Source organism: Poeciliopsis prolifica, unplaced genomic scaffold (assembly GCF_027474105.1).
Source record: "Poeciliopsis prolifica strain line A6 unplaced genomic scaffold, Auburn_PproV2 SCAFFOLD007, whole genome shotgun sequence".
NCBI lineage: Eukaryota > Metazoa > Chordata > Actinopteri > Cyprinodontiformes > Poeciliidae > Poeciliopsis > Poeciliopsis prolifica.
In genome coordinates this window covers 5,363,925-5,378,408 of record NW_026562382.1, presented here as the reverse complement: position 1 = coordinate 5,378,408, position 14,484 = coordinate 5,363,925, and the positions used below count along the sequence as shown (strand labels likewise).

Here is a 14,484-nt window from a genome sequence, read left to right as displayed (position 1 = left end):
GGGAGGAGAATGGAGTCCACCACCTAGCATCAGGAAGCTCTACTGGCAACCAGTGACTTCTGAGAGACTTCTACATAGATTCAGAAGCTTTCAGTCCCATTCCAGGCATTTTCTTGTTCTCTTCAGAAATTAGTTTTCATTTCTTGGACTCAAATTTTTGAGGTTACAAATTTAGAAATGTTGAAGTCCATGCAATGCTAAATGCAAAAAGCTCAAATGTTTTCTTGCAGCTGTACAGTAAACATCTCAGAATGAAATAATGTGATTAAAGACACAAATAAGAAAGGAAAAACAAGAAAAAATTGGGATGTAGGAAATGAACTCTGTTCAGACTCTTCATGCCTTTAGTACTATCAACAGAGACATGTGCTTGCTTTTATGAGGGCAGATTTTATATTAAAATAAATAGAGGAACTAATTATGACATGTTTTATAAATGACTTACTATATTTAATGTGAATCTGATTAATTTACTTTAGTGAGTCTGGCTAGTAACTTTAAATATAAAAAGGATTAAAATATTATATATTAAAATATTATATATTTGGAAAAAAAAAGACAATTCTTGCATTAAATAATTTTTTTTAAAAAGTGCATGACTGCTTCTATGGGTTTTCCTTTTTACAAATCAGGCAAATTTATATATAATATAAATATAATATATATAATACATATATATATATATGTTATATATTTATTTTATTTATTTTTTTATTTTTTTTTTACATGCGGTCCGTTCAGACTTACACCATCCGACCTTAACCATGTATTTTGTTCTGAAAGTGACAAATGACAACCACAGGAACTTGCCATATTTTGTGTGATGTCGTTTCCTCGTCTTAGTGCCAGGTCAGTTTGTGTCTCAGCATCGACATCACGAACAGATGTTGCCCTGTGGAGATGAGCAAACAGTTAGCAGTCAGCGCCTTGGCTCTGCCACATGAACACACCGCAGACGCAGTTCCACGACACCGCCACTTAAATGTCGTAAAATCTCAGACAGACAGTGTGTTGTACTCGAGCTTCATTCCAAAAACAGTGAAACATGACGGGGTGAAAATGCAAAGCGGACAGCCACAATAGCTCTGACCCCTCCCATCCATCAACACCCCTTCATCCTTATAGCGCCCGCCCCCACCACCACCTCCCACCGTCCCCCAAGCGGGGCTTGCTCGCCGAGCCCTGCGGGGCCACGTCTATTCAGTCACGTCCCCTCACACACACCGGTTTCTCTGTGCCCTCTTTGACCTGCTCTCTCGGCTGCCTCAGCCAGCAGAGCGAGGGAAGATTATGCATCGCAGAGCACTTCGGCGGGAGCCCATTTACCACCCGCCAACACAGAGCCGGAGATCAACAATACCCTCGCACCAGAACACGCACGGGGGGAGAGCATGTCGGAGAAAAGAAGCCACATATAGAAGGGAATAAACTACGGCTGAAACAGCGTAGCAAGAAAACGGGATGAAGATTTAAGTGAAAAGACTTTTGTTCAAAGAAAAAATGCAAGAGAAGAAAAAAAAAAGAAACCCATCAAGGCACAAATAAATGTCCCTGAATCCTGAAGTTTGTATGAGCTTGAATTTCATGAGTATTGTTGTATGTTCTGAAACAAGTCCAGAGAAAATTGATTATATATTCCTACATATTTCTGAAATAAGTTCCACAACTGGCTCCCTGAACCTGTGACTTCACTCACACTGTTTAGATTTGCACAGACTGACGAGACTGCAGTGGAAAGATTCCCCTTTTCCTCGTCTGTATTTGCCTTGATGTGGTAAGATGGACAAACATTTGCTGAAAGGTGTCCTTGTAAGTTGATAAAAGGTTGACACGTTTTCATGGGAGGGAGAGCAAACTGGAGATTGGGGGTTGGGACAGATCAGTGGCAGTTCTCTACTCAAACATCAATCCACTTTTGCTTGTTATGCCTCCAACATCTGTGCACTTTAGCAATGCACCACTCAAGCTTTTACTGGACACTAACTTCCATCCTACTTGGGGCTCTGATGTGAAAGATCTGATTTCTACCAAGATTTCGCCAAGAACTGCAAGCGGTAAAAGATTGGGGAAATATGTTGAAGGTAGCTTTGAAAAGAACCAAAATGACGCAATTATGAAAAGTATAGATTTGTTTGATTTCAGGTTCATCTCAGCAGCTAAATCTCTTGCCGCCCTGGGCAGGGAGCCATACTTCCAACTTTAAAAAAACAGAAAGAAGAAATTCCCGTGGAAAAGACAGCAATTAGTTACTCATAAATCTGGTAAGTGACAAAACCGCAGGATTACTGAACAGTTATGAGCCTTTAAGTGACATCTTCACACCCTCGGTGGTTTGCCAAATTTCTACAGGCTTCACGGAAAACAGCAGCGAGGAGATCTGGAAAGTGCAGCTCCCCCTGAGCTCAGCGTCTGAACGCTACCTTCAGTTTGTGGGTATTTCTGCACGGCAGTCCGGTTGGAAGAGCCTCCACGGGAGCAAAGCGAGAGGCAGCAATTGCTTTAAATAGAAAGAGTGAGCCTTCCGCGGAGCTCTCCGGAGCTGAGAGCAGCAGAGAAGCTCGGCTCCTCGATCATCGCGGTGAAACGCCTCGCTGCCGCGCCGCTGGCACACCACTTTTTTTTATTGCGGTGACCCGGAGCACATTAATCAGCCTGCCGAGAGAGAGAGAGAGAGAGAGAGAGAGAGAGAGAGAGAGAGAGAGAGAGAGAGAGAGAGAGAGGGAGGGGGGCCCTCCTCCTCCTCCGCTTCTACATTCCCACCCCCTCCTTCTCCTCACCCAGCAGCTCTGGTCGGTCCGTTCTGCTTCAACAACATCCGCATCTGACGGAACCGAAACGGAGCTGTGCGCGCGCGGTCGTGCGTGCGTGAGTTTTTCTGGCGCGGGATGAACGTGTGCGCGGGGCCACGTGTGCGTTTCGGCTCCGTTCCGAAAGCGCAGACGCTGTTGAGAAATCACCTCGCTCTCTCGCTCTTTCTCTCTTTCTCTCCCTCCCTCTCTCTCTCTCTCTCTCTCTCTCTCTCTTCTCTCTCTCTCTCTCTCTCTCTCTCTCTCTCTCTCTCTCTCTCTCTCCCGTTTCCTGTGCTGCGTGCGTGAAGCGTCACATGCACACACTTTCTCTCTGTGTCTGAGTCTGGCAGGCAGCGGCTCCTCATGCGCTGACAAGTCTGCGCAGAGCACCATGAATCAATCAAAATCTAAACTGAACCTTCAGCCATTCGCTTATTTTTGTTCCTTCTTTCGATTTAGCGAAGTTGTGGTTAAAAAACAACAACAACAACAACAACAACAAACAATAACAATAATCAAAAGCACAGAAGAATACAAATATTAATCAGAAGGGGAGGGGGAAACTTTCTGGTGTCATCTGTTCCATTTCCGACCGTGACTTTCTCTGCAGCGACGTGTCCCGCTTTGACAGATGATGATGTAACATCTATAATGTGCAAATTTATATGGTTTGGAAATGGAAAGCTGCAGGCATGAAGGCTTTGGGTCGGTTCGTTCCTTTCACCGTGCCAAGCCTGAAAATAAACTGCGTTGTCGTGTAACCTTTGCATATTGGTTTGTCCTTCTCAGTGTTTACTCCTCCCCCCCCCACCCCGCTACAAGTCGCATTGATTTTAAGTTAGAAAGATGCTAATTCATCACATATTTTAAATTTCACAGTATCCCGCTCTCTTTCATGTTGATTTTGATCTCGATTTGGGGCATTTATGGAATATGGCAGACTGGATCGCCTGATCAAACCAAAATAAGCGACTTCCTGACTTCCTGTGTTATTTATTGGAGTCATAAGCTCCATCGTAATCCTTCGCCAAGGCAGCTAGAAAACGGCCCGTGGTGCTACAGTGCCGTTCCCGTTGTGAAGGGAACGCCACCATTTAGTAGTTGCCCCACACTTTCAGTACCCGAACTGACACTTTGCTGTTTCGTCATTTCCTACTTTTATTATGCAAATTATTATGTTTTTTTTTTTTTTTTACCTGTAAACAAACTTGAACCGTATAATTTGTAATAAATATTCATTTCATCTAAGTATTTCCTCGAACTCTTGACATAAATTCCCGTAAAAAAATAGCCTGGTGCATTACTCAATGTAATTAAACCTGCCAGATGACTCTTATTGCCCTCATCAAACTGAAATAACTGGTCCTCTTATTGGCGCCTGTTATTTATTGGAGTCGTGGCGACATTTCTGAGCTAAAAAAATGTAATCGTCATATGATTAACTATGATTAACTACAAAGACAAATGAAGTGATCTAAAATAATGTCCTATTTAACCCAAACTTTGAGTGAAGAACAAATTTAACAGCATGCGCAATACAAGTGCTGTTGTTTTTTCTTTTTTCTTTAAATTTATCACCAAGCTTAAACGCAAGCCATTTTTTATTTAAAGCGTCCAACTTATTTTGTCGATCATTTGAGCAACGCGGGGTTTTTGTAGGGAAATCTTGACCCGCAAACATTCGCGTCAATAATGTGGAGCCTGCAAAGGCTGCGAAGGAGACGGAGCTGCGGGCCTGCAGAGGGTGTCAAATATCAAACGGGCCTGCAGTTAGAAGCCAGCGAGTCTGGTGGCTGAGGATTTTTCTGGGTCCAAATCCGAACATAATACCGCGCCGCGAGTGGAGCGGACGGGGGAGGAAGGAGCGACCTGAGATGAAGGGGTGTGGGTGGGGGGGGATGAGGAGGGAGGAAACGGGAGCGCGTCGACGCCCATCCCTGCAGCTAAGAATAGTTTGGGGCAACAAACAACTCCCGAGGGCCAACCAATCCGTCACTGCGCGGCCGGCAGCAGCATGCAGCAACAGCGGGAGGAGGAGGAGGAAGAGGCGGTTTGAGGGAAGTAACAGGGGGGGTCTGCAGCATTCAGCAGCCTTTATGGACGTAATTAGGTTCGGATTTCTGCGCCGATTCTCGTTGAAGACGATAAGTTCAAAACTGACAGATTAAAAGAAAGAAGGAAAGGAAGGCAAAAACACAATGCTTATTTTTCTTTGTCTCTTCCTTCTGGTGACAGCGCCTTGAACTCTCAGTGACCCGCGGTGTGGAAACAAAAACAAACACCGGGCTCCGCTTATCATCTCCTCCTGCATGGCTGAGGCCCTTTGTGTGTCCCCTGCACAGCGCCCGCGCGCGCGCGCTTACAGCTCATGCATGCGATCCACAATTTAGAGCCTTATTTATCTTTATACTGGCGGATCTGGTCGCCAAGTGGAATGCATAAGCGGAGTGAAATAAGCAGCAAACGAGCAGCGTTTTGCCGTGTCCTGTTTTAAAGCTCGTTAGAATAACGGCAGACCGGGGAATGTAGGTCTAACTGCGCGCGCCCTCTCGCTCTTTGTCCTTGGAGCGCTGCCAGCAGGCTCTCCGAAGCGCAGAGCTCCGATCAGCTCTGAAAAAAAAAAAAAAGCACTGTGACGCAGGATAATCTCCGCAGCGACGAGGGTGGGGTGAGGATAAACACGGATTAAACGCGAGCACGGCCGCGCGCGCGCAAACACACACGGGCGCACGAGAGAAAAGGGAACCTCGCGCACGCCGCTGCAGGTGAACAAAACGGAAAGCAGTGGGGAACAAATCTGAGGAAAATACAACAGGAGCGAGGGGCAGAAGTGCCGCCTGGCTGCGAACTGCCCTCCGCCTCGGGCCACACGCTCACCAGCACCGACACCCAGCATCACAATGAGCAAAAGAGCTCAGGCGCACAGAACGCCGGCACAATTTTAATTGTTATTGATTATCAGGCTGACGCGTGCCAAATGGTCCGACTGATCGTCACAATGAAGACCCTGTGAAAAGTTGACAAGCTGTTACTCATTTTAGATGGGAGCTCAGAGGGGCCAACAAAAAAAAAAAGAGAGAGAGAGAGAGAGAGAGAGAGAGAGAGAGAGAGAGAGAGAGAGAGAGAGAGAGAGAGAGAGAGAGAGAGAGAGAGAGAGAGAGAGAGAGGAGGGGCGGGGGGTTGAGCGCGTCCACACTCACACGCGCGCGCACCACGCACGGAGCGGGAGAAGCTGGAGGGAGATGGCGGCGGCTCTTCAACTGTCACATTATTAGCGAGCCAGTTGTAAACAAGTGAGGGGGGCCGCTTGCATGCGTCCTCCCCGGGAGCCCGCTGCACAGCCGCATGCAAGTCGGTGCTCGGTTCAATCCCTGCCCCTCGACGTCACGGTCGACAACAACGGAGACATTGTGCGCTCTCCCGTCGCACCGCCTCCACCCCTGGTGCTGTCACAGGGGCCCGGGTGGCGGCCACTGAACTGGCTCTATTCATCGCGGGCCAAATGGGGGACTAAATGGCTCTTTATGCCACCAAAGGACACGATTGTAATAGAGATGCGCATGCACAAGTCGTCCGGCATTTACCGGAGCTTGTTTGACGCTCCCCCCCCCCCCCCCCCCCCAGAAGTTGGCCTCATAGGAACAATACTTCCATGTGACACCCGACATATATTAAGCAAAGTGGCGGATGAATACTTTCTAAACTCAAAGGGTCAATCTATTCTTCAGGAACTAGACTACTTTTCTGGGTCCTTTTGAGCACAGGAAACAGTTAGAAAAGTCATTATCAGGGCAAACACTCGCTCGATGAGAACAGCCAAATAGGAAGGTAGTTGTCGGTTTAATCACCCCGAACCTTTTCTGGAGACGTTTTGTCGTGGGAGGTGGCCAGACCTTTCGAGCAGGAGGGACATTTCCCCAAGTTGTATCGCCAGTCATTACAGAAGTAATTTACATAAGCAGCTTGGTTGTTCAAAACGTGAAAGTGAGAACAGTCGGGGCAAAACAACTCCATTCATAGTTCGGGGCAGATGCATTCAAAAAGTGCTGCCTCTCTGACGGAGCTGTTTTCAAAGGTTTTCTGCCCTGGTTATGGGATTTAGCCCTGGTTTCTGTAGCGAAAACAGGAAAAAAAAAAAAAAAGCAAACACGCACACAACTGCCCTATATTCTGGAAAACGTTGCTGCGGTGAACACGCACCTTAAAAGGTTTGGGGGTGATTAGGATCAGAGAGGGAGAAAAGTTCTGGGTGGCTTTATTGTTGGTTGAAATAACAAATGAAAGCCCGGCACACCATGTTTCTGATGCTCAAGCCAAAAACAGGTAGACTTAATCCATTCTGAAATGAGCCCTATAGGTAGACTATTGACTCTGTGGTGGGAAAAAAAAGGCCCCAGAACGGCAGGTCAAAAGCTTTGCAGCCAACATGAACTCCAGCCAAACGGCAGATAGCGCATTCCTGCTTTGAAGGCTCCGTGGTGCAATAAACTCCTCTGGCTACCTCCCCACTGCGCTGCCAAAAAAAAAAAAAAAAAGAAAAATCCGTGGGGTTTCGTCAGCGATGCCCGAGGCACCGAGGTCTAAAAACAAACCAGGAGCCTTGATCAAGACTGAGCCTGCACGGGCTTCAGAGGAGAGGAGGTATGCATGTCATCAGCGCTCTTCTGCCAAATCAATCTTCCGATAGGCCACAGCGAGGCCGGTGAAGCCAAGCGCAATCTTCGGGGGAGGTTTGGGTTTTCTCTTTACAGCCTTTGTAGTCTCCTCACATCCAATCCCTGCAGCTGGCATTTCTCAACAACAACAACAACAACAACAACAAATCTTCCTTCTGGTGCCAGGATTAAGAAGGGAAGAACTTAACATTTTGAAGGTCGACTTAAATTGACAGACACGGACAGATTTGTTGGCAGTAGCGGCTTTGATGAACGTGTTTTGAAAAAGCCAACCTTTAATTTGAAGCACGTTTGTTCCTTTAAGAAACAATCGGCCTTTGGCAAAGGTTCACGGTGGCACAAAACAGTCTCTTTAAAGACTAGTTTAACCAAAATCCTGCATTGCCTGTTTAGTCTTTTGAGTAGATCAGTTTCTTCTACCTTCTTCTGGTTAGTAAACCAGGACTTTCTTGAGTTACTTTGGGGTATGAATTAACCACCCCAAAGTAACGACAAGTGGCAAGGAGTGAAGTAGAAAACCTGTCCAGAGCTCACTGCTGGACAATTGCTGGCACCGTCAGGGTCACCAAGTCTAAATAGCATCCATAAAACCTAATCCACCCACATATAGGCATTTTGAAGAGGCCTACCATCACAAACGCAAACATTCAGTACGCAAAGGTCAACTTCAACTGCAACCGCGTGTTTCAGTAACGAGAGAAATAGGACTGAACGACAAACACTTCTGCACTTTATTTATGCACAGGAGAGGATCTATGATGCTGTGGGGTCGCTTCTCTTCCAAAGGCCACAAAGAATCTTGTTGGAGTACAAAGCACCAAGAACTCTTTGAAGTACCAGGACATTTTCAAATACAAGTAGGCCTCTGCTAGAAAAGGGAAAATAGGTTCGACTGGGTCACTCCAAAGAAGATGAAATGGCTCAGATTGTACAGAATCAGCCTTCCTCCATGTCCACCACAAACCCAGACCCTCTAAATCCTTTAGATCTTGTGAGGTGAGGGGTTTCAGGACGATCTAAACAGATCACTCTGACAGCAAAGAAACATGGCACGGAAATTAAAGGTTTCAGTTTTTCATAATGCGTCAGATTGTCCGATTTTCTTAAAGAATTCAGGCCGGAATTCATCTTCGGGCTTTTGTTTTAACGCATTAATTTGGGGTGGCGGTGGAGGGAGGAAGGGGGGAGGGAGGGGTGACAACAAAAATTCATGCGCGTCTGTATTTTCCGATCTGGAAATGCCACAGCGCCGCTGTGTTCGTGAATAATGCGCTCTGGCTCCCTGCTCCCAGTGCGATGGGTGAAAACAGCAGCGCTGGGGGCCCCGACACATCTCTGCGGGGAAGTGACCCGTGCGCTCCAGACCTCGTCGAAACAAAAAGCTTTGTGGAGCGCCGAGAGAGGGAGGGAGGGAGGAGGGAGGGAGGGAGGGAGGGAAGAGGAGGGAGATTGAGGGCTTTGTGTGGGGGAGGAAGGAAGGAGGGGGTGGAGGTGGGGGGGGGGGGGGGGAAGGTTCTCCTGTTTCATCGCCAAGTCCCGGGAGGCCAACACGGAGCATAGCTTCAATCAAACCGTGACGTCTCCTCCGGGAGCAGCGCAGCGCCTGGAAAACCGATCTCACCGCGGCTCTCTGTCGCGCCTCTGCTTTTGTTCACACGCATCTCGACTCGGCAGCGCAGCGCGGCACAGCGCAGCTCAGCGCAGCGCAGCGCCGGCAGCGGCGAGACTGTTGTTTTATATCCAAGCGTGAGTGAAGGAGAAGAGAGAAGCACGGCAACAATAAAAAAAGAGAAAAAAAAGAAAAAGAAAAAAAAACAAGCCTCCTAACTCCGTCTGGATATAAAACAGAACATCGGTTGTTCTTTTAAACTAATTTATTCCCGTCCCCCCGCCCCCCGCCCCCCGCCTCCCGCCCACCCATTCTAACACAATGGGTTTGATAAGCAAAAAGCCGTTCCGTGATTGTATCGACGCACTCTCCCCGTGCGTAATTTTCCCCCCGCCGTGGTCCCTATTGATCCCAGATTAGAAAAAACGGGGACAAACAGGAGGCTAATGGGTTTAGAATGGAGGCGGTGTGGTTGTTCCCATTCTCTTTAACGCAGCAGGTCCTCGCGGAGCACCACGCTGACACAACCACTGTCACACATCACTCACCATGACAATGAGCCCTCCCTCCCACACCCAGCAGCAGGAGCCGAGCTGGAACTGCCTTCAGGTGATTCTTTTAATCCCCCCCCTCCCCTCAACCATGCAAATCCAACAAGCTGCTTGGAAACTGTATCCTCCCCTTTTCTGACCCCCCCCTCAAAAAAAAATTTATCCATTAAGACGAGCTCCCATCAAGCTAAACTTTGAGGATACGGACAGGTGAGCGCGATCTGTGAAGATTCCTCGTCATCCAGAGTAGAACCAAAATGAAACCTGACAAACGTGTATCTGCGTGATCAGAGTCGCCGTTCACGGCAGGGGTTGCTAGAGCTCCCCGAACGCGTGACAGGGGGAGAGAAATGAAATGATATAGAAAGTAAAAAAGCAGCCCTCCCCGTCGGTGCTCCAGCACCTGGAGAACAGCTCAGTCCCCGCGCCGACTTTCACAGCGCGCGCAGTGGAAAAATGACGCGCAAAAACAGTCCGACAGGGCCCCGCGCTAAAAATAAACTCGGCCCACACAAAACGAGAAGAGTTGTGCTCTGGGGCGTCCACAGCGTGAGCCCGTGTGAGTTTATTTATTTATTTATTTATTTATTTATTTATTTATTTATTTATTTATTTATTTATTTAAGGTTTGCTCCAATGGAAGGTGATTGAACATGCGCTTTGTAGGTGGCGGAAAACTGATAATTGGGCTGCTGCACGCAAGACAATGGGAGTTCAAATTAAAGTGTGCAACTTCGGACTGAAGCGCGTTCTTTGTTTTACCACAAAGCCTCCCGGTTCCCGGGCGACGTTTACGTCGCCAATGAAACACGCTGCGGGATGGCGCGCGCTGTATTTCCACTAAGAAAACAGAGTGCGTGACAAAAGGATGGGTTTCTGAGCCAAGCTGCACAAAACGCAAGGACATTTAAAAGCGAAGCGGGGACGAACTCAACACCGAATTCCGATTTAGGTGAGTCCGGGCTGATGACGTCACGTGAGGCACGAGAGTCGATAGATTTAGGATTTGAGACCAGATCCATATCTTTTCCGATATGCCCACGCACCCCCCACACCCCTCCCCCACCAGACAATCAATCTTCTCTTTGTTTCATTGCTGCCAACTTCTCCTGAAATTCAAACGTGCGGGGTACAAGTACACATCCCTGACAGGGGGGATTTCGTTAAAAACGGGCAAGACGAGAGAAAGAACTGTAGTACAGAGATATCATCAAGGGCACGTTTAGTACGCTTTATCTTGATGAAAAACTGATTCACATCTAAAATAACTAGAAAGGTCCGGTGGTGCCACGTTCTATAGGTCAGGAACTATGTCTAGAGTCAGTTTGATTTTTTTGTACTGAAAAGTCTGGGTTGGTAGGTTTAAGACCGCGGTTTAATCCGCACACAACAAAGCTCTCTTTCTGCATCAAAGCCCACTGAAGTAGCCTCCACACCCCCACCCCCACTAGTTAATCCCCCACCACCACCACCTGCCCCCTCTCCCCTCCCCCCTCTTCTCTGCTCCTTGGAAACGTCCCATAAACGCGAGGTCCTGATCCTGCTACTCCAATCTGTTCGCGCGTTATATGCGCGATGTTCCATACAGGCTATACGGTCTAATCTGCGCAGTTTGGCCGCCGGGAAGGATGAAGAGGTATTTCTGTCGCTGCTAAAATCAGTCAGCGAGCCGAAGCCAGCCAATATGGGAGCGCATCGATCTCCCTGTGAGGAGAGGAGAGCCGAGCAGAGCAGAGCGTCCCCTTAATTATTGGACCGGGACTCCGATCCAGAAAGAGAAATTAAGAAGAAGGAAAAAAAAAAAAAAAAAAAGATCCCCTGCTTAACGATATCGTCGGAACGCAGTCTGCGTTGCCTGCAGATGAGCTTTAAACTCTCAGTTTGGAACGCATCCAACAAGCCCTGCGGCTCTTATTTCAATTAAACTGCAACTTCAGGCTGCAAGATGCGCTCCGCGGCGACAAAAAAAAAAAAAGAAAAAAAAAGGATAATTTAAAACGAGACTGGTGTGGAAACAACGCGAAACTCACCAAGCAATTAGGGAAATTATAGTGGCAGTGATAAATGGCTGTTTGGAAAGTAGGTTGTTTGGATATAAAGAGTAAGAAGAACCGCGCATCGGAGCTCCGGGGATCCTGTGGAGAATGTAGGGGTTGGGGTGGCGGTGTGTGTGTGTGTATGTGTGTGTGTGTGTGGGGGGGTCCATTAATCCTCCACTCGGGGCGAGATTGCGTGCGGAAAAGGAGGGGAAGAGAAACAACACGCTGCAGCGCAAAGTCAGACCCGAGAACACCTGCGAGACACGCTGAGAGGAGAGGGGGAGGGGGTGGGGGTGGGGGGCAGGCGGCACGCAGCCAGAGCGGTTTCCATCAACTTATATAGACAGGAAGGTGAGCGGTCCACAACTACACACGCCTCACACTACCTCTGGGACTGATGAGGGGCCGATCTATCTAAACAAAGCCCCCCTCCCCCCTGTTAACCTCCCCCCCACCCCCAACACCTCCACGCCGTGCGGTGACAGCAGCAGCGGCAGAAGGGGGCAACGGGGGCAGTAGGGGCAGCAGGGGCGCACACGCCGCGGGGGATGCCCTCCAACTGAACCGGACTGTCTCATCGGAGCGGCACTCGCGCTGCCTTTGGTACAGGGCGAGGCTGGATTCCTGTAACCTTGTTTAGCGCAGAAGCTCCGTGTGCGCGCACGAGCACTCGCAGGCAGACTGTCTCTCTGTCTCTCTCTCTCACACACACGCATACACACAAACACACGCGCGCGCACGCGAACACACACACACACACACATACAGACACGCACACACAACGGGGTGCGAAAACCCCGAGCAGGCACCGCCGTCACCAACACCAACCAAGGACGGCGCCACTTTCAAGTTCGCTAATCTCTGGGACGTCCTTCTCACCTCCGTCCGGCTGACAGGACGCTGGGAGCGCAGGCTGTGTGTGTGTGTGTGTGTGTGTGTGTGTGTGTGTGTGTGTGTGTGTGTGTGTGTGTGTGTGTGTGCGTGCGTGCGTGCGTGCGTGCGCTTGCTTGTGTGTGCGGGGTGTGCGCGCGCGCGTGTGTGTGTGCGGTGTGTGCGCGTTGTTTATCAACCACATGCCGCTGCCCCGCCGAAACGCACAAAGACCACCCTATGCGCTATTCTTAGAAGTGGTCCGATCCTCTCCCACAGTCCCTGCGCACATCATCGCGATCAGCAGCCAGTCTGGGTCTTTTTTGTTTTGTTTTGTGTTGTTTTGTTTCATTTCTTCTTCCCGGGAAAATCACACTGAAGCATGTAAAACAGCCAAAACCGTTACGGACACAAATTATATATATATATATATATATATATATATATATATATATATATATATATATATATATATATATATATATATATATATATATATATATATATATATATATATATAAGCGGAGCACGTTTGTTGTTTTTCTTTGTTTTTTTTTTCTTTTTTTCTCTTTTTCCGGGGGTCCGGAAAAAGGGGGATTTCACACATGGTGATGGGGAAATAAAACACATTCAGATTAGTCTTTTGTTTTCGGCTCACCTGTTTAAATGGTGCAAGTTCCGTAGTGTCCGATTCAAGTCTTTTGTCCTGTTTTTTTTTTTTTTTTTTTTTTTTTTGTCTCCCAGTGCGTGGACGTATACGTAGACTGGCCCCCGGTTCCGCTCCTGTCTGCTGGAGACAGACGATCCCGGCCAGGAGGAGGAGAAAAAAAATAAAGAATAAAAAAAGTGTCTAACAGGTTATCCACTTGTCACGGAACGAGGCAAATCTTACAAATAAACCCCTCAATGTGTGTCCTATTGTCTACAGCCGACTCTCATCCTTCACTCACTATTTCAAGCGGACTTTTTAGGAGCTTCCATAGAGCTACAAAAAGATCCTGCGCCGACACGGAGAGACGGAGGGGGGAAATCCTGAAAGAAAGAAAGAGGGGAAAAAAATCCACAAAAGAGGATCCGACCAGTCAGAAAGAAAGAAAGAAAAAAAAAACTGTTCGATCCGAGCCGCTCAGAGGACACAGGTGGTGAGGTGAGCTCGGCGGAGAAATTAAATCAGCTCGTCCGTACCTCGCAGCAGCGCCATGTTGGGTCTGAACGGAGCACGCCGTGCTCGGAAAAAGCCCCTTTTCCTCCCGCTTTGCGTCGCTGCGCTCCGCTCCGCTCCGCGCGTCCCCCGCCCTCCCTGCTTCCAAAACAGCGGAATCCGTGCGACAAGAAGGCGGCTTCGGAGGGGAGTCTGTCCCGCGTAGTTTCTCTTTTCTCTCCCCCCTTTTTCTTCTTCTTCTCCTCCACTTTCTCGCTCCGATCCTCTTTTCGCTTCCAGAGTGGCAGAGAACAGCCCGTGTCGGGAGCCCCTCGGTTCGCACCGAGGACGCACACAGAGCTGTGTGATTACGGGGAGTGCCGCCCACACACACGCGAGCGCACAAACGCGCACAAACGCACACACACACACACACACACACGCACAGAGAAAGAGAGAGAGAGCGAGAGAGAATGGATGAACGCTGCCGAGACTGAGCGACTCGCTTCCACTCCCACTCGCGCAGACTCTACCCAGAAGGCCAGTCGGGAGACCGCAATTACCATAAGCCTCCAGCGCACGGCACTGGCTGCGCGCGCACACGGAGACACACACAACCACTCGCTCAGAGAGAAGCACACACACCGAGAAGGCTCCGCTGAAAAGCCCTAAAGAGCGCTCGGCTGGGTTTTAACACACATTAGGTGGCAAATGAGGCACGTGGATCATTTGATAGAAAATAGAACCGAAATATGAAAGACGACGTGAGGTTAGAAAGCAGCGTCAAATCTCCGTGTTTTTTTTTCTAC

General features: G+C 48.5%; 1 protein-coding gene across 4 annotated transcripts in view; it reads right to left on the bottom strand.

Annotated features, from left to right (window-relative positions):
* Positions 1-14,184, bottom strand: part of bcor (BCL6 corepressor) — a 42,260-nt gene extending 28,076 nt beyond the window's left edge. Inside the window, exons 1-4 of one of the 4 annotated variants that reach the window (XM_055031563.1) lie at positions 13,720-14,184; positions 13,485-13,566; positions 13,193-13,324; positions 811-892 (exon numbers count right to left, since the gene is read on the bottom strand). In XM_055031563.1, the coding sequence (XP_054887538.1) occupies positions 811-813 (3 nt within the window). In that variant the 5' untranslated portion in view covers positions 814-892; positions 13,193-13,324; positions 13,485-13,566; positions 13,720-14,184. Of the gene's footprint in view, positions 1-810; positions 893-13,192 lie in introns of all 4 variants that reach the window. The other 3 variants (XM_055031562.1, XM_055031561.1, XM_055031564.1) reach the window with 3 other exon arrangements.
* Positions 14,185-14,484: the final 300 nt, after the last annotated feature.